Source organism: Bemisia tabaci, chromosome 7 (assembly GCF_918797505.1).
Source record: "Bemisia tabaci chromosome 7, PGI_BMITA_v3".
NCBI classification, from domain to species: Eukaryota; Metazoa; Arthropoda; class Insecta; order Hemiptera; family Aleyrodidae; genus Bemisia; species Bemisia tabaci.
In genome coordinates this window covers 47,874,610-47,895,172 of record NC_092799.1, presented here as the reverse complement: position 1 = coordinate 47,895,172, position 20,563 = coordinate 47,874,610, and the positions used below count along the sequence as shown (strand labels likewise).

At 34.3% G+C, this 20,563-nt stretch overlaps 2 protein-coding genes across 4 annotated transcripts in view; both read right to left on the bottom strand.

Moving 5' to 3' along the window:
- Nucleotides 1–20,563, bottom strand: part of LOC109036822 (uncharacterized) — a 319,487-nt gene that overhangs the window by 90,957 nt on the left and 207,967 nt on the right. The window lies entirely within an intron of this gene.
- Nucleotides 1,102–20,563, bottom strand: part of LOC109039685 (uncharacterized) — a 38,767-nt gene continuing 19,305 nt past the window's right edge. The window contains exons 6-18 of the mRNA XM_072302607.1: nucleotides 19,200–19,750; nucleotides 18,456–18,665; nucleotides 17,582–17,803; nucleotides 15,181–16,497; nucleotides 14,372–14,644; nucleotides 13,501–13,823; nucleotides 12,819–12,982; nucleotides 11,873–11,976; nucleotides 10,983–11,082; nucleotides 4,786–4,867; nucleotides 4,119–4,272; nucleotides 2,953–3,039; nucleotides 1,102–1,435 (exon numbers count right to left, since the gene is read on the bottom strand). Coding sequence (XP_072158708.1) covers nucleotides 1,298–1,435; nucleotides 2,953–3,039; nucleotides 4,119–4,272; nucleotides 4,786–4,867; nucleotides 10,983–11,082; nucleotides 11,873–11,976; nucleotides 12,819–12,982; nucleotides 13,501–13,823; nucleotides 14,372–14,644; nucleotides 15,181–16,497; nucleotides 17,582–17,803; nucleotides 18,456–18,665; nucleotides 19,200–19,750 — 3,725 coding nt within the window. The 3' untranslated portion in view covers nucleotides 1,102–1,297. The remainder of the gene's footprint in view (nucleotides 1,436–2,952; nucleotides 3,040–4,118; nucleotides 4,273–4,785; nucleotides 4,868–10,982; nucleotides 11,083–11,872; nucleotides 11,977–12,818; nucleotides 12,983–13,500; nucleotides 13,824–14,371; nucleotides 14,645–15,180; nucleotides 16,498–17,581; nucleotides 17,804–18,455; nucleotides 18,666–19,199; nucleotides 19,751–20,563) is intronic.

Sequence of the window (20,563 nt, the reverse complement as noted above, 5' to 3'; positions counted from 1 at the left end):
CAACGTTGCAGACAACCATATTCTGTGTCAGTACGTGTAAGTATCGATTTAAGTGGTCATAACTTGTGTCACGAGTTTCCCATTAACTATTGCCTGGCTCTCGGAATATAGTTGAGCTGGTGAATCAATTTTATTGCACTCAAGTGCAGAACCATACTGGCATAAGAACGAGCTACCAGCAATCTTTGGCAGTCAAAATTCTGTCAAGTATCTCTGATAGTTGATGAACATCCCTGAAGAGTGCAGTACCTCATTTTACCACTTGAGAGCCGAGTTTTCGGTCAGCTGAAGGTCAACATGAACAAAGCCCATGAAGCACTCGGTTGACTGGTAGTTGACATTTGAGTGCAAAGAGTCAAAACGCCAGAATTCCTTAAAAATTATCAGACTTTAAGTAAACTTAAATCCTGATTTTGCACTTCATTGCGACATCTATTGATCCACCCCCAAATAATAAATAAATTGCTTTTATACTTTTGAATATCTGTACAAGTTTCCCATAGGATGTTCCAGTGTTTTTAGAAATATGAAAGATTTATAGGAAAGCTTACTCTCTTCTAGAAATCATCGGACGTGTCTCGATTTCCACATGAGTCCTATTCTCCATGGGTTTCTATGCTCCTCAAGGCTCATGTAGAAATTTAGATACGCCCTTACATCAAAGGAACAACGAAATGCGTAGTATTCTGCCATGATAAGAAAAAACGTGGTATGAGCCTTCAGCCGTTGCCAAACTTCCTTGGACTAATCACGAATTTGAGAGAAAAATTGTAGGTATTTTTCTTCCTAATTATCAGAGAATTTTTTTTTGGAAAGTGTCTAAAAATTGAAATGAAAAATTTTCATAACTTTCTTTATAAATAAGTATTTTCTGAGAGTAAATTTGTATTCAAATTTTTATTCGGCAAGGATTGATTTTTAGAGAACGTCGTATGATTTAAAAATTATCAATTGGTTGATCTCCTACCATATTACTCTAACTACATTTGCAAATCCAGTTTGATAATTTCCAACTCAGGTATTCGGACTCCCAGTACATTAAAATTTAATGGACATCAACTATTGAAATAAAAAACTCAGGAAGTGAAAAACAAGAGAAAATTTTTGTAAAAAAGATTAATTTTAATGCCACAGTAATAGTTTTAAAAACACATAGCATTTAACAAAATTAGTTATTACTTCACAATTGCACCATTCTAAACTTACAGATATAACTAAATAAATAGTATTTTACAAGTAACAATCAAAGGAGTGGATGATAATTACATGAATTTACCTAACGATGAATACAAATATATTATCTGTCATTTTTCATAACATCTTTGAGTATGGACCCTGAGTTTCTATTGACAGGAAATTGTGGAATGTTTGGCAGAGAGGCTTCTGACAGTAACACTGATCCTGATGGAGAACGACGGTGAGCCGTCACATTTGTCTGAAAAATAGAGGTTACGATAGGATTAATGATTTAAAATTTCAAGACTAAGATGGATGTTAGGCAGATGAAACTGAGCGTAGATAAATAAATTGGTAAATTGTTTTCATTGAAGCATCAAATGGAAAGATGATACAAAACAGACGTTCAATCCTCCGTTGAAACAGTTATTTTGATCAGAGGCCGATTCGTGCACACACACGAGCTAACCAAGCGTCAGCTTTGAACAAGAGATTTTGAGGAGTGCAGGATTTTGAATTGTCGCAAATTGAAAGGATGGGATGAATGAATCCTTGCTCAAAACTGTGGAGTAAAATTTTTGAAGGGTTCTTCTCCACACAGCAAAAAGGATAAATCAGGGGCTGTCCATTATTCGATGGCGTAAGTCTGCAATCACATATCTCGTTTGCGGTGTCTGAAAATCTCCGCCTCTATGTTATTTTTTTAAAGGAGGACAAATTGACATCATTCCTTAAAGTTTATGCAGAATTTTCTTCGCACAGAGAAGAAAAATCACAGCAGTTTTAAAGAATTGCCGTTGAGTGGTATTCTGTTTAAAAAATAAAGTATAACAGGAAGTCTGCAACGTTGCAAACCGAGTTATGTGATTGCCGACTTACACCGTCGAATTACGTAATGCTCCAGAGAGTGAGTAGGTCGTCATAATTTTGTGGCTGAGAGTGACAAGGGGTGGGAGGGTGTCAAGCTCAGTATCATGTTGTAGCAGTACATACATACTGAATTGTCACTTATTTTTTTTCTTTTTAAGTCACATGTCCCAAGTTTTTTGTCTTGTTCTTTCTTGTCCCTTGAAATACAGAGCCTTTCATTAACATGGGCTACGCCCTCCCCAGTTTTCAGAGAGAAAATTTCTCTCCAGTTTTTTCCTGTGCGAAAGTTGGGGGTGGGTGTCGAGGTAAATATCAAGTTGTTATTATGAGGGTGTCTGGAACAGCGTTACGCTTGTATCACAAGGGGGTGGGTGGGTGTCAAAAAAGCAGAAAGGTTGCGTAACGTAATTTACGGATAACCCCTAAGCACATATAGTTACATATAATTAGGATGAAGACGGTTTTGTAATGCAAGGTGCAGAGTAACAAACAAAAATTTGTGCTGAAATGTTTGGGTAATATTAAAATGGAGTGAGTTTAGAAGAAAGGAACCAAGCCACACTAGGTAGTTATCATGAAAAAGAGATTACAAGTTTTATCCTTCCTCAGGGCGCTATGTTAAAAATGACTTTTAACCCCTGTCGTTTCACTCTCTAAATTTTTTTTTATCAACTTGGAATCTCTGACAAGGGAAAGTGTAAGACCAGTTGGCTCAAACTGTTCCTACTTTATTTTCTTCCGAAATGTAACTTGGTTCCTTTACGGTTAATTTAGTCTGAGTAATATTCTCAGAGTAATTTCTGTTCTCGATTAGTAAGAATTATTTACTAACTTATGTATACCATGTTACAATGAAGCAAGTTGAGCAAAATTATTTTGATGGACTAGTGAAGTAGAAATACTTACATTTGATTTATTTTCAGGGATCATCTTCAAGACATTTTGCGGCTGAGACTCATTCTCTAAAAATTTGATAAAAGCCTCTGATAATGACTGAAACAAAAGAGAAAAATCACAGAGGATAAGTTCAGAAGAAAAAGATATTTTAAAATTACAAAAGTATGTATAGTACTGTGTTGATAGATCCCGTTTCACATAAATTGAGGAGACTGCTGCAAACACAGCCCATACGCAAAAACCTTCTATTTAGAAAAATGCATTTAAAGTTTGAAATTGTTGATAACTTGTTGCGTTTTTGAGAAAATGAATGAGTTTTCTTGCATTCTCATGGTTAGAATCCTTGTCAAAGAAGGGTTTATGCATAGGCTATTTTTTCAGCTGCCTCCTCAACTAACCTATTTTTCTAGTTTTACCAGATACTGTAACGACTGAAAGTCAGGTATGTGAAATGAATGAACGTATCTTGGACGTTTTAGAAAATTTTTATGTACCATTCTGCCCAATTCCTTTTCCTCTCAAATTTGGATGATGAGTCAACTGCCCTAGTCACATAATCATGTTTTGATGGTTAAGGCTTATGGATTAGCTAGTTAAAAATAATTTATCAGACCGAACACCAATTTTCAACGGTCAACATTAATAGAGATACCCCTCATTGAAAAACACACTGTAAAATATCCATCACAGTGGTGCATGCTATGGTTTCTTCTGACTTGGTTTCATGAATCAATGATAAGCACATCTGCACTAGTTGCTCAATGTAAAACAAAGATGAAACTGAAGTGGAAGGAACCACAGTATGTACTATCGCAGTGAATGATGTCTATGCCATATTTTTCAGAGGGCAATACCTTTGTGAATATTGGAAATTTGACGATTGGACAGATTTGACTATTTTTTACGGACCACTAAAATACGATTCTGTAACTAGCGCAAGTGCCCCATTCAAAACTGAGAAATATGTAAAGAGGGTCACTCACAAAAACTTAAAAAACAATCAAAGTGCAAGATTTTGATCCTTTGAAGAAGGATGTAAGGATTTTGATTTGAATGGCTGTTCTTTACAGATTAAAATGTTTGTTCTCAACAGCATATACTGGTAGAGGATTTTAAAGACAAGTGAATAGCACTACATTCTCTTCTTCTTGCAGATCACTCAAATAGATACTCACTTGGAAATGGGATGCATTGCCTCCGGGCTCGAGCCCCACACGCTGCTTGTCTTCTTTGCTCATGTCAAGGACAGTTGCCAAAACGTTTAAAGCTTGTGTTCTGCCATTGATTGGGGCACTGAGATACCCAACGACTAGATTTCGTACCAAACACCTTAAAAATAATCAGAAAAGGCAGTTCAGAAGAGGAGAAATGGAAAAAAGCTTTTTACAAAATTAAGGACAGTTGTTTCACAGCTCCAAAAGATTTTCCTTAAATTTGTAAAAATTTAGTGTGCTTAGAGTTTATGTAATTAAGACTGGGAGTGCCCAAACATTTGCTTTACTTAAAACGGATGAAATACTACTAGAGATTCTGAGACCCTGCAACCGAGAGGTGCCCTTTCTGCATTAAGCGCTTTTATTAAATAAGTAGATACTGCAAAATTAATCTGGTATAAGTAGGTACGCAAACAACATGAACGAGTAACCTATAGGGGGAATAAGAAAATGCAAGAAAATAAATTTTCATGAAAAAAGTATGATCAATTTATCTGTAGAATAAAAACGGTAAATTTTATGAACAATTTTAAATGCTTCTTCTTAGTTTGAAAATGAAGCTGAAAAAATGACTTGTAGGCTGTTCAGCAAAAACATTCCCAAAATAGTACTTTTACATTCTCATTACCTGTCTATTTTGCTTTCTGTTCCACGGCTCACGGCATCGATCTTAGCTTCCGCCTTGCTTAATTTTGCTTTTAACTCAGCAACTGAAAAAAACAAAAAATAAAATATGAGTGCTCATTGAAAGGAACTATATATTTTCCTTTTTCAATTTTGGCAGTGATGCTCAGAGATCATCAGGATGATGCTTGATGTTTAGATGACATCATATTATCATGAATTAAAAAGTGGTAACTAAACTGAACCAGAGTGCCCTGATGGCCCGCTGGAGTTGACACAAAATGTTTAATTTTTCCAGCTGCCATTAGAATCTTGGAAATCAGAGGGGGAAAAATATCGTTTGTTTACTTCCTCATGATGTTTCTTAAAAAAGTAGACTAATTAACTTCTTTCTGAGAAATGACTGTATTTTTCTTTGGTTGAGCAGTAAAAATAAAATGGATTACGATTGTAAATACATATTGAAAGGAGTTGAATTTTAGTTTCGTTTTGTTTAAAATATAATGAGTGACCGAATAAGACAAATTATTATCCTAATAGTTTAGATGGATGCTGAATTATCAAGTGCTCTTGGTTGGACGCAGCAGTCTAAAAAACATGTATTACTAAGACCTGAGCATTACATTTGTAAATTGTTCGATTCTTTGTTTTGAAAGAGTAGGAAAAAGGTGAGGGGAGGGGGGGGGGAGCATGGATTGTTTGAAATTTCACCTATTAAATCAACGTCAATTGAAATTGTCAGGTTGAAAAATTTCAAACATGATTCTTTCATATTTAATATATTATGTTTGAAATTGATCAAGTTTTATATGCAGAAACTTCTGATCAAAATACGGGAGGAAAAAGAACCCTCTCGAAAGACTTCAAATCTTACACATTGGAACTTAGAACAATCCTCTTTCCCCTACTTCAAAGATTTTAACAAAAATATAATAATATTTAGGCACAAAAGACAGTGTTGAACCGCGTGAGAACTTTTGTTTACACTACACTATGGACATAAAATTAATAAACTAGCTATGAGAAAAGTATCAGATGAATAAAAATAGACAAATGAGTAAATAAATTGGAATAAAAAAGAAAAATAAATGAATGGATTGATACACTTAGGTTGAATATGTATGTGGATTGTTAAATTAAAAAAATCATAAACTAAAAACAGAAGGAGATGCAGAAGATAAGTCATTCGGGCAATAAACAGTTGAAAGATACGAAGAAATGAAGAGACGAATTGGTCTGGCGATCGGAGAGCATTGCACAGGTATTCGAAGTGAAAAAATACTCAAATATCTGATGTAATACTCAACGACCAACAGCCACGACATGCGATGAGCGTTGAGCAGCAGACAGCGGCCAACAAAATGCAAGTAGTTCATGCTAAACAGCTGAGTCATTCAAATTAGAGCGTTGAATTAGATAAGCCAAGTTTATTCCATAGACATAATAGTTTATTTCGGACAATTCTCAGACTTTGCTTTTGGTAAGATATAAGATATCCTCCACGGATAGAAAAAGACTGGCTATTACTCCATCAAGATAAATGATAATACAAGTTTTCTGAGTATAGGAGAATAGTTTATGAGGAAAGAAGAAACCTAACTTTTACTGAAAATAAGGAAGAACTGATGGATACGAGTTGAGAGGTAAAAATCAATTGACAATAATCAAATACTTCGAAGTTTTAAGATTTGTTTCTTTTCTCCTCGAATTCTGAGCGAGAAACTTTTTAATATTTCTCAGAAAAATGTTTCAATCTGGAAAATTCTCCATCCAGACTAATATTTTCTTGATTGATAAATCTCAAAGAACCCGCGTTTTTAAAAAAAATTGGCAACCTTTAGAAACTTGGTCCAGAATGGATAAATGAATTTACTAATGTGTTTTGATTGTGGCTTTTCAAAATTCCTATTCTCATTATTTTTTTCAAGAGAGCATTTCCTGAAATTTCTGCATAAACATTTCAGAGTATACTTTCTCAAGGGGATTTTCTCTTCTTTTTTTTCCATAAACACACAACTTCTTTGTGGTTGTCATAGAACCAAAAATGAGAGGCTACAGTGCTTAGAGATCAAAACTGTAGGGTACGTATGCAATGCCTAACAGAGGCATGGAGCTGAGCTCTGGAAGGTGCGCTGAAATTTTAGAATTTCAGTTTTCATCTTGATACTGGAACCTTCAATGCAGTAATTAAAGTCTCTAGTTCATGAAATGCTATTTCAAATTTCTTTGGATTTTTATCCCACCTACAAATACTAGCAAAAAAAAATATTTATAGTTCTTAGTTTCTTCTTAACTTCTCTTGTGTGAAAATCTTAGACAACATTTCATTTCAATTTTATTTTCTTTAAAAAAGAAGCATTATGACTGATTTTTTTTGTTAACAAAATCGAGGAAGGAAGCAGGAAGCCCCCTCTTATCACTTCAAATACAATTGTTGGTTGTTCAGAATTTGAATTTTGATTGATCAGGCAAAAAAATTTAGTGGCAACTACGCATTGGGTCCAAATAATAAGAAAGAAAACAGCATAAAAAAATCTACAAAATCTACAGTAAAAATAGCCAGGTTGATATCTGAAGCATGCTTTAGAAACATCCCTACCTTTACATGATGATTACAAGATTACAGAAAAAAAGAAGTTAAAATGGTGAAGAAAGAAAATTCATGGATAATAACTCTATTTATACGGGTTAAAACAAAGAAAAAATAATTCAGATAATCGTTAAATAAATACAAGCATTATAGGAACTACAAAAAATAGACAGCTCTTAGACATTGCAATTTATTAATATCATTAATATGAAATTGTATAACAACCTATTCTTCTCTTTTATTTTATTGATTCCTCAGATATCTCTTCGAAAATTGTTCGTACATTCTGATGACAAAAATCAAGAGGGAGCGATCAAGTGTTAGGTACTTTTTGGCGACACCTTTTTTATGTATTTTTCTCACCCCCCCCCCCTTTCTCATAAAATTGTGATACACAAGACAGGATCTCACCCAATTTTTCTTTGCTACAAAACAAAATATTGCCTAATAAGTTTTTACTTTTAAAAAGCATGCAATCTTTTTTAATTCAGATCATTATGGAACACAGGGCTTTGTCCCTCTGAGGTCCATAAATCTATGGAGACTAAGGAGTGTACAATTTATTTCGAATTTGGATTATGACACGACCCAGGGTTTTGGCCTCTATCCCGATGTTTTACACAAATCGTCGCTCCACTGACGTAAGGGCGTATCTCGATTTGCGTATGAGCCCCGGAAAACATGAAGTCTTATGGAAAACAAGGCTCACGAGGAATTCAAGATACGCCCTTACGTCAGAGAAACGACGAAATGTAAGCCTTCCTCCTATTAAGTGCGTTACATAATACTTGAGCGCTCCCTCATCGATTCTCTCTTTTCAAAAAATATCTCACCATAGACATATAATACAATCTAGACCACAGGTGCATCTTTTTTGATGAGACCATAGATAGGCAACCCGGATTGCATATAGTACAGCAAATTGCGAGGAATAAACTACCTTCAGGCATCCAATACTACACATAAATCACGTTGCAGTAATTATCCCCCTAGCTTTCATACCTCTTCCACCTTAAGTCAGACCCTATACGCGGTCCAGATTATATTATAAGTCTATGTAACTTACACTGGGCAGAAAACATGCATGAGAAAATGGAATTCCAAGTTTTGAATGAATAGATGGAAGGCTAAAGACTGAGTAATGAGAAAATGAAGAGATGTTTTGATTTGGTAATGAATAGCACCTCACACAGTACCTTGAGTGACTAAAAACCTGGATACTCATGGATAACTGTATGAGATTAGATCCACTACAACTTTATAATGTTCAACTCTCACCACTAAACTTGGGTTTGTACGTTTAATAGACCATTTTCGGGGGATAATTTGAAAATCCATGGACCTGAAATCTGCTTATGGGTTAATAGAGCTTGTTGAAACAATGAGCGTTTTTGTAAAAGGAAAGATCTATGCTACTGATCACATTAGTACTGAATTGCTAAACCAGAGGCAAACATCCCAAAAAACCTGAGATTTAACCTGCATTAGTAGAACTCTTCTGCGGTTTATAGAATTTAATGCTGAACAGGGTCTGAATTGAAGCATTTTTAATTTACTGTCCTTTAAAAATTTTGCATTGATAACAACACACATCAATGGTGAAACTGGAAAACACAAGCTTTGGTTCGTAATAATCCAAAGTTCCTGGCACAATTTATTTTAATGAAGGAAAACCAGCCTTTTAAAATTCAAGAAAATTTGCATTATTTCTCTCCAACCATCTAAAAACTTCTGATTAAAATTGGATACAAAAAGATTGGTCGGTTTCCTTCTGAGAAAAGTTGAAAAAGAGGACATGTACTGACACTGCCATTGAAATACATGTTTTCCGAATGTCACAATTGATATAACTGGTGGTTCAAAACTGGCTCTTTATTCAGATAAAAATTTGAGGTCAGCAGTTGTATTTAATGTGCATTGATTAAATGAAAAACATATTGTGTTTTTGGTGTTTTTTTCCATTTAATAGATAGAATTGCACCGACTAAGAAATTACTCGGTTTTAAATTTTTCATTCCATCCACCTTTCACGTGTAAAATTCTAAGGGACAAACTTGGGATAAAAGCTTGAATTTAAAAATGAACTCTTGATACAAATTCGTTGTGCTATTAATTGAGTTTGTATTGTTCCAAGTAGGAACTTTCAGTAGAAACATGTGTGGTTTGGTACCATTATTATCACACATGAGATGATGCACTTGAATTGGCAAAGAAGTTGATAGGTAACTGTTCATTAGACTTTAAACATTTGATCAAGTTGAATCTTGATTTTTCCAGGTTTAATAACCAAGTTGATGGAAAATAAATTGTCGCAATTTTGTCGTCAATCTAAGATGAAATAAGTATATTTTGACAGAAAATCTTGTATCAAGTAGATACCTGAGATTGAAAAGATACTGCACTCAGGCATCTAGCTGATATTTGATTTTTCACATCAAATTAAATTTACAGCAACAGGATTTATTTTCTCAGGTCAACAAATACTCTTAAAACGGTCTACTTTTCCGCAATAAGCCAGAGGTCAACTAATATTCTCCATTTTGACAATTTAAGAAACTTTAAAATTCTAGACTGAAGATGCTATGAATTATAAGTCTAACGTTGATTAGATTTAAAAATGTATAAAACTGAGTAGAATTTTCATAAGAGAAGGAACAGAACGCAGATAAGATCAGTATGCACATTAGAGGGCAAGCACTTTAAAATGAAACTTAAGAGGACAAAAAATATTAAAAATATGTTCATAAAGAAGTATGGATTGCATTGTTTAAATATTTTTGTTCCTTCACAATTGAGTTCTGATATTTTTTTTAAAAAAGGAAGGCTGTGTATGTCTGATGAAGAGACTTTAAAAAGAAAAAAAAATTAGGTATAAATGGTAAAATTTTACATAAGAGACTAACTTGAGGGTTAAAGAAGAATGAAGCAAGGCGAGACGAGCGAAATGCAGTCATTCATTAAAATTTTAACAATAAAATAAGTCTCGTAAAGAAGCAATGAGCTATATAAGTTAAAAGAAGACTACCTGCCTTGTCTGCCCCTATTCTGATGATAAATATTAAAATTTTTGGATTTTCTAAAATTAACAGTGACCTGGCCTGAATCCAAAGGACATGGCTTTCACTAAAGCTAAAAATGCACTAAAAATGTACTATTTTCAGATAAAAACCAAGAGTAGACACTGGCGGCAGTTTTCTTGTGAAATTCTAGGGAGCATACAAGTCAAAACTTCATTATGATATAGAAACTATAAAAACATAAACCTTGCCTGCGATATTTCAAAAAAAATTCCCTGACTCTTTTGTCATTTCCACTAACATTTTCCAGTATTCCCTGACTGTGCTGTGATAACCCTGCAAATGCTGCTAGGCATATGATGCTTTAACTTATATGCTCCATTTCCTTAATATCTAAGAAATCATACAATTAATTACAATCATGCTGATTGATGGTATGTACTATAGATTACAAGATTAAGAGGCTATTAAGTTCAATTACTGTTACAGAGATTTGAGTTCCAGCCAAACAAGCGCTAAAACATGCTGTTTAATCGAGTTGATGTTGATCTACTTTGCAGCAAGAGAAAAGGAAAAAAGAAATTAAAACATTACCTTGCTTCTCCAGTGTTTCAATCGTTCTTGATTTAGCATTCAACTGGTCTGTAAATCTGGCAGCTGCTTTCAGACCTTCATTGGCTTCGCTTAATTGGGTCTAAAGGGTAAAATAACAATCAGAAATATACACTAGTAAGAGATGGAATAATTCAAAGGAAGATATTTGTTTTTACCAAATTTTAGATATAAAGGGGAAAAGTCTGACAAATAAGAAAAAAAATGTGATCAAAGTCATGTTAACATATTCTGACTTCAAATCATACTCTATAATGTAAAATTGAGAGTAACTCATAACGCACACTACTTGAGGCTCAAAGTACTTAGGGGGGTTGGTTGGACCGCAAAGCGGTCAGGGGATGTGCCGCCTATAGTAGATTAAAAATATGCCACATTTCGACTAATAAAATAACCAACTTTATATGACCATCGGGAAAAGGACATATAGTTCCTCCATCAAAAAAAAAAAAAAAAAAAAAAAAAAAAAAAAAAAAAAAAATTGTCTTAATTTTGTAAAAGTAAATAAAATTCAACATTCATTATTGCCGAGCAGCTCTTATTAAACAGAAAATATTTTGTAAGGGACAGTTCATAAAATTTGAAACACTACAGGGGAAAGGGGGTCTAGGAGAGCTCCACGCCATATTGTTCTTATGTGTTGAAGGATAAAGACCTATGCCACAAAAGTGTTACCAGGGGTGTAGGTTCGAAAAATCCGAAATTCAGCGTTGTGTATTTGATGAGCGGTCCTTAAACCAAGGAGCAGCCTAAGGTTTTCTGGGAATAGAACAAAGAAAGATGTGAAGGAGGAAGGAGATGGCAGGGAAATAGTGTGATCGGTTTGAAATCGACAAATCTAATCCTACTCCAGATGACTGGATTTTACATACCTGCAAGGTGCTGATTTCCGAGCAGAGCTGATTGTTTTTCCGGTAAGCTGCTTGCAAATTTTCTTGAATCCTTTCAGTTGCTAGCAGAATATCCTTTTCTTTATCTAGAAAATGAAGTTGAAAAACTTGATGAGCATGACAACATGAATGCTAAATTCAGGTTCAGGTTAGTACAAGTCTACAACTTTTGTAAGTTTTCAGTCCTGATCCATCCTTAACCCTTGGAATCCTACAAATGAGAATTCTCGACCTCTAACTTTTTTTTTAATATTTTCTGCTCTAGCAGGGACATAACTAGTTGCAGAAAAATTAATGTGTGGTGTTATATTATATTGACAGTGGAAATTAACTACAGCTAGACATAGTTCAGGAAAGGATGCATTGCAGTTATCCTGAAAAACCTAATCTGAGATTCAAACGGTTGAAGATTGTAAATGTATTTTAGAAAGAAATAGAGAGGGCACAAAGGAATTCTTCACTTTGAGCAAAAAAAGCTCCGGCTGGTTTAAGAATGGCTCTCAGCTATAAAACAAAGAATAATCGAGGGAGAGATGTCTGTGTTAACTAATATTCAAATTTTTTTTAGATTTTGAAGGAAAAGCTCTTCTGAAACTTTTTCGAGCTCTGCAAATTTTAATTACTGAACAACTTCTTACCCTTCATATTAAGGAACTGTATCGGAAATTTGAACTGAGCTTAAAGAGGCCAAAAAAAAGGGTATTAAATTACAGCGATATTTCGGCTACTGAGGATAACAGACTCATTGCAAAATATATTTCTACACAAAGTAAAAGCCCAGTAAAGTGATTTTTATTTTGCTCTTGAAGGGTTAACTTTCAACTAGTGAGTAACGCATGTTTTAAACACTACTATGACGACTCAGAGAGGCTTTCATGGAGAATGAACATAAACAATGGGGTAAAATAGTAGCGGTGATGAGGCTGACCTATTTGGAATTGTTCCAAAACTATCTGTAGGTTGGTCAGTGATGCAGCATGGCTCTGAACCTGATCCTCTGCTTCATTCAATTTCTGCTGAATCAGCTCGCGCTGCTCTGTCAGGACTTTAACTTGATTTGTCAATGATTCTACCTGCTGATTGGCGCGGATACTGAAAGCAGATTAATTAAAAAAAATGCTCTTGAATTTGTGATCCTCAAAAGATTTTAGATGATGTTTTTTCCTTGGAAAAATTTCCAGACCAGTTAAGACTTTGAGAGCTTCAGGGTGTTTGCTTCAAGGACATTTTTCTTCTCAAAAATGTGTACACTTTTTTAAATTTATATGATGAAATAACGCTGGATTTTACCCCCGTCCTCTCTTGTGATACAGCTTCAGACCCCTTCCCAGAATGTTGTGCATAATTTTTAGTCAGCCATACAGAAATTATTTTATCTTCCTATAGTTATACATTCAGTTACAGGTGCCACTCCTGGAGAAGAATCTGTTTCTATTTTCTTCATTGCAAATCAGTTCATTTAGTTAATATTCTTGGTACCATGCAGTCTCAAAACTTTGAAAGTTGAAAATCTGAATTTCAATGCTTAGTACGCGACTCTAAAAGGAGTGTTCAGCATTTTGAAAAAACCCCTTCCGAATAAAAATAATTGCAAGAATAAAATGAATTACCTCGCAGAAGTATAAGCTGTGGAGGATGATTTAACTCGTTCATCTGCAGAGGATAAACGTGTTTGCAATTCTTCGATCTGCTTCTCAGCATTCATTAGCTCTTGGGTGTAAGTTTCTTCGACTGAAACCAAATGTGACTTGAGACGCTCTAAATCATTTTTCAGGCCTTGATTTTTCTCTTTCTCCTCTCGTAGCGCATTATACATTGTTTTGCACTTGTTCTGTTCTGCTTCTAATGCACAGTTCAGACTATTCTTTTCTTCCTGAAGAATTTCGATCTTTTGAAGGATTTGGTTTCGATCATCTGAGTCACTGCTTTTTTGCTGCATTTGAAAAAAAAATTCATTATTTAGTTTAAATGAATTGAGAGAAACCCAGGGTTGATGGACAAAAACTCTAGATTGCTCACATAATTTTTTATCGAAATTAGAAAAAAAATTTTTCTTTTGGGAATTGATAATTAAATATCATTTTGGAAAATCGTTACTCCCTTTTGTATAAAGATCATGCTAATCTCAACAACAGAGTCATCATAGCACTAACTAGTCACCCATCAAAATTATATATTATTGAGGAATTCTCAGCTTGCCCATTCACATAAGCACCTATTTCCATGGGGAAACAAATGTGTTGTTTTAAAAATGTGTTAAAAATAGTAGCTTCTTTCTGTTGGATCAAATTAACGAATTTTTACATTGTTCTGCTATCATTCTAAAACAGCTGATGTTTTATGGATGCATATATTTTTACTAACATGTTCTGTTACAAAATGTTTCACCTCCTCAATGGAATATACATGTTGCCCTAGAGACCCCTTTTTGTGAAGTACTTCAATAAATTTAATTATTATAGCTGAGAACATATTGCTCACTTTTATATCAGGCTCTCCTTCAGCCTCTTGGCGATCAGCAACACGCAGAAGCTGACTGACATATTCTAGTTGGGTTTGGAGCGTTTGGATCTGCTCTTTTAAAAGATCGATCTCTTTGTCTCGGGCTTTAAGAACTTTCTCGTTCCCATCTAGCTGCTCCCGAGTCACTTTCACCGCTTTCTCAAGCTCCTGTTTTTCGGCCAGCTCTTGTTCTAAAAGTCCATTGATACGCTGCAGCTCGCTATGGTAGCCTACACTCTCTGAATGTTTTACCTAAGAAAGAAAAGCAAACATTTGAATAAATTGGTCAAAAAAGTTCTGAACTTCAAAAACTATGGTCATTAATAAAGTCAGAGGTTACTCGAAATCAAAATCCACTTTTGAAATAATTTAACAAAATTTGGCAATCAAACCTTGTGACCATGTCCTGAGAGTGTCACACGGAGTTTTCTCCCAAATATGTGAGGACCCTCTAATCTGACAAATTTCTTTTTAGATCATTTATTTTTCCGTTTGTAAGTCATTTTATTGAAGCATAGTCAAAAATATTTGCGGTAAAGTAAGATTTAAAAAATAATAGGTAAAACAGATATAAGAGGATGAATTTAGCTGAATTAAAAATTAAGACAGAATCTTATGAATTTTTGTGCAAAAGCCCAATCATGCCATGTCACCTTGTAGATGGAGGAAAGAGTCTGTTTCACTCACAGTTTTCCCTGTATGTTCGACACTAATAGCGTTAAACTCAGTTAAGGGCTGGTTAAAACAAATGGAATTTGAACAGAGATGGAATAAGAAAAATAGCTCACCTGCAAACTTTGAATAAGCTGCTCTTTTTCACTTTTTAATGTACTAATTTCATTCAAGACTGACTGACTGGTCGAGTTTGATTTCTTAAAATTACTAATTTCTGCGTCTTTATCAGCAATCTCATTCATCAATTTGTTCACAGCCATTTCTAAACTCTCATATTTGGTTTTAAGTACTTCATATGATTCAGCAACTAATTTCAAGTTGACAAGTTCTTCTGACTTGCTCGAGAGGTCTGACTTTAGATTACTATAATTCTCATTTAATTTTTGTAGATCCATCATAAGATCACTATTGGTTTTGACTAATTTTTCATTTTCTGATTTTATATTTTCTAAAATTTGAGTGCCTTCTTTAAGCATTGCTATTTCATCAGCACTTTGACTGATGATTTCATTTAGTCTACTATTATCTTTCAAAAGCTCATTGTGCTCTGTCACCAATCGTTTAAGTTTTTCGTTCAATTCTTCATAATCTTGACATTTTTGCGCAAAATCTTCTAAGTCAGATACTTTACTTTTAAGAGTTTCCAAGTCATCTTCTTCTAGAGAGAGCATCTCATTCAACCGATTATTTTCTTCCCGAAGCTCAGTATTTTCTAATTCTATTTGTTTCAATTTCTCCTTAACATTCTCATAATCATGTTGCCTCTGTTCTAAATCTTTCTCAAGCTGAGTGTGTTTTTGAATTTGATCCTGTGTATGTTCTTTAGTTGAGGCTTTGTCTTGAAGTGATACGACTTCCCTTGTGAGCGAGTCACAAGTTTCAGTCAGAACTGTTTTCTCACTTTCAATCGCTTCACACTTCTTTTTTAAAGCATTCAATTCATCTTTCAGCTGCTTTTCTTCCAGGATGTACTTACACAATTCACGATCTTTTTTTTCGTGGCTTAATTTTAGCTCTGCATAGTCTTCTTCTATAGATTTCAATTCTTGCTCTTTACTGAACAGGTTCTGTTTCAATGCTGCAATTTCCTCAGATAATTTTAAGTTTAATTCAGCTTGCGATTGGTGTTCCTTGGTCGAATTTTCAATCTGTTGTCGCAAATCTTCTATTAGTTCTGTTTGCCCATTGATTAGTTCCGTTTTTTTGTTGATATCAATTGAAGCAGAGCTAAGCTGTTCATTCAAGGTTACAATAGTTCTTTTTGCTGATTCTAATCCAACTTTCAGGTTGTTCGTTTCTGTTTCTAGGTTATTTTGATTTAGAGTTGTAGCTTCCGACATTTGTAACCGGTAAGTTAAGTCTTTGACATGGTCATTCAAAAGCCGCACTTCTGATTCAAGGTCTGTCCTGGCTTCCGTTAAAGCTGATATCTAACATGAAAAAAAAAAGTTAAGATAATAACGATTTCAGAAAAAAGTCAGATGCAAGGAATATTTGAAACAATCTATGTAAAAACCTATCCAATCCATATCTTGATGAGCCTTGAGCTCTCTAAGAATGCTTATATTCTGACTTGCTATTATATGCTTATATAAAAGACGTATTCAGTTTTAACATCGACCTATTCATTTAAAGGCAGCAGCAGAAAAGCACTTAGTTCCCGATTGGAAATTAAATGAGTAACTATTTTCTATAGTTTAATTATCTGATCTTGAAGTAGCAAAAACCATATTTAAATGAAAACAGTTGCCGGAGGTTCTATTTGTTTCAAGAGATGCAAGAATGCTCGAATGGATGGGGAGTTTTGTTCGGCAACTAGGTATTGTGTATCTTGGTAATGACACCGATACGCCCAATTTAAGGAACGAAACGGTCATTCAAGTATAATTGAATTGTTCCGTTCCTGATTTTGAGGGGAATTCGTGTAAAAACACACAAAAAATAACAGATTGGAGTCAACAGTTGATTATTTCAAAATACTTTAAGTGTACGTTGTTGATTAAACTTGGAGAGACCAACAGGCAATTGGACAAAAGTCTACCCTTTGTTTGTCTTGGAAATACGTATAAGCCATTTAAAACTTAAGAAATGGGTCGTTTTCAAACTGACCAGAAATTGCCAATGTTAACCTTTTGGAAGGTTAAAAAAAACAAGCGACAAACAAATAAATAAAATTTGAATTTGAACCTATTGAGATTTTTCTGCAATAAGACAAATTTTTGGAAAATTTTAGAGTTGAGAAATTTTCAATCTAAATTATTCAATTTTCCTCAAAGTATCACGTCTAACCTGAGTACTTGATGCACCAATATAACTGGTAATTAGTTCGTTCCAAAATATTCTTGAACAGATGTATCTATTTTTTTTAGAATTCATTTAAATATGAAATAGTTCACCCAAAGAGATCTTAAGGTTGCCACGAATACATTCAGTAATTCGTACCAGAATTAAAATTCCAAGAGAGAGCTAAAACATGAATGTATAAAAAATGGAAAAAACTGGTGAAGTTAGTACCTGATTGTCTTGATCAGCTATTTTGCTCATAAGCTCTGATCTTAATTCTTCATGACTATTATTTGATTGGGCGATACTTTGTAGTTGTTCCAAATTTGCCTCCAGTGCAGCCTTCTGAGTTTCAAGCTCTTCAATTTTACTCTTGTTTCTGGTCAATTCAGTATTTAAGTCTTGTTCTGCTTTCACTGATGTAGCATGAGCCTCCACAAGTTTTGCAATCTCCTGGAAATTTATAACAAAGAGTCACATAATATACTTAATTTTTAGGACAAAAATAATGATACTGAGGGAATTTTCGGGGATTGTATTGAGGCTTCTGACTTATTCAACTTCTAAGAAATAATCTACGGAATTGTAAAGAACAATCAAAACTGATATATGTGAGAAACTATCACAATGCTCTTGGCTGCTCAATTAGAGCCATTCATTTGTGGCGCTATCAGTGGAGGAGCAATTTATTTATCGTTTCATCACTTACCAGTCAAAAGATAATGTGGCAAGAGGCATTTATAGCCTTACATGCATCACACAGCCTTACCATGACTTGATGACATCTTTTCAATTAGTCAATTTATCATCCAAAAAAAAAATCAGAAACCCAGAAATCCTTAAGCCATAGATAATAAAAACTATAATCTTTTTACTCAAGTTTATACAATTAAACCTAAATTGATTGATATAGAAAATACCATGTTTAAATAGAATGTTAACTAAGTGAGTGGTGCAACAACTACTCTCTTGTGATTTATGAGAGGGAAATATGCCTGGAGCTTTAGGGTACGGCTTATTTCCGTCATAATGAAAAATCAAGTCACACTTGGTAGCAATTAATTCTATCCCTGAAAATAATAATTTATCTAAATATCAGTCATACCTCTTTCTGTTTTCGTTCCGTTTCTTGCCAGTCAGTTTCTTTCTGCTCGAAGTCAGCCAGTTCTTCTTCGACCAAAGTCATCTTTTTTGTAGCCTCTTCCACTTTTGCTCTCAATGAAAACACTTCTTCTGATTTCTCCATCAATTCAGCAGCTAATTTTTTCTCATTTTCTTGTAGATTAAGACACATGGAAGTCAGAGCTTTAATATCCTGGAAAATTAATCGAATAGTTTAGACAAAAATGTTAACAACAATTGGTAGAGAAAAACTTTGAACAATTACACTTGTGGTTTACATGCCAATGTAGACTCCCCTCCTCGGCTTTTTTTCGAAAACCATTTTTGAGGAAGAACAGTAATTATGAAAGTTCCCTCAGTTGCTCGTTTCATTCACATCTAGCTTTTCTTTAGAATTCTACAGCAATGATAAAGACAAATTTAAGAGCAGAACAAATTTTGAGGGAAAGGAAGAAAGCATTCTTAGCAACGTTCCAATGCAAGTAATTTCTCATTGAAAAATAAATTTCAATCGTTACACATAAAGTATCAATAATTCCATGCTAATAAAAAAAACTGTTGATTAAAAAAAAATTGAACTCTATAACAATCAAACACTGCAAATATGGATATTTGGCTAATTGTAATTCAAAAAAGTTTTCTTTTAGAGAGTACCTTATCATCACCAATTTATTTGAAATCAAGATGGAATGACCAAAAATAAAAACCAATATGATAAAATAGTTACCTGAATTATTTTTGATCCATCATCTGGAGTTTTGTTGACAAATTGCTCAGGAATCTTAAATGGAACTGAGTCTAAAACATTTTTCAGATCGCGGAAACTGCACTCCTCTTCACTCGATTCTGAATCAGTGTGCCTCCTAGTACCATCAACATTCGACACCTCAGCAAATGTTGTTTGTGAGGCAGCAAAGGAACTAGAAACACCACTTGTTTGGGATGAAGCGGAAGGATTGTCGTTGACTGTTTGAGACGAGGCTCCAACACTCTGGATAGTGGTTTGTGAGGACATCGATGAGGACTCATTGACAGTCTGAGAACTGGAGGATGGATTGTCACTCGTCGTTTGAGAACTTGTGGATGCAACAGCAGACGAAATCTCATCACAGGTCTGAGATAAAACGGAGGCACAGTCGTAGGAGGATTGAGATGCAGTTGAAGTTGTTTTCACTCGGATCTGTCGAAATTCTTCAAACTGCGACTTCATTATATCATAGTCTTCTTTCAGCTGGTTGTACTTCCTTTGAGTGGAATCTTTCGCTGCTATTAGTTGCTCTGCAGAGGAAAAATTATCAAAATAAAAGTCAAAGATGAAAGCAGACACATTCATTTTAAATGTGGCCCCAGTATCACAAACGCCTATTAGGCGTCAAACTTCATAAAATTAATATAAAATGGAAAAGGTTAAGGTGATTCCATGGACGCCATATTTTGTGTCAGAACGGCATGCGATATATCACATTTTACAGCTACTCGTCATTTTTCTCCAATTTTGAGATTGCAATTCTGTTGTCAGGAGACTAAAGCACTCACTTACCAATTTTAACAAAGAAATTCAATGTAATAAAGGCGTGGTTTTTTTAGAGAGAAAATATCGCATTCGAGTGCAGTTTCAATATCAGTATCGAATGCTATGTTTTCTCTCTAAAAAAACCACGCCTTTATTACATTGAATTTCTTTGTAAAAATTGGTAAGTGAGTGCTTTAGTCTCCTGACAACAGAATTGCCATCTCAAAATTGGAGAAAAATGACGAGTAGCTGAAAAAATGGAACCTATTGATGCGATAAATCGCATGCCGTTCTGACACAAAATATGGCATCCATCGAATCACCTTAATTACGGTTGTTTTAAACACCACAAAGACTTGAAATTTTGAATGCATGTTCAAAATCACTCTCAGCATCTAAATTGGATAAAATTTGAAGAGAAAAGTTAAGTGTCCATTTTGGCACTTGTGATACCATGTTTTAAGACCTGATGTAATAAACTGTTTTTTCTTTCTTCAGCAAATTTAAATCAAACAATGGGCAATAGACAAACCAGAAAATTCCTAAACTCCAAAAAATCACTCAATATTTCGATTAAT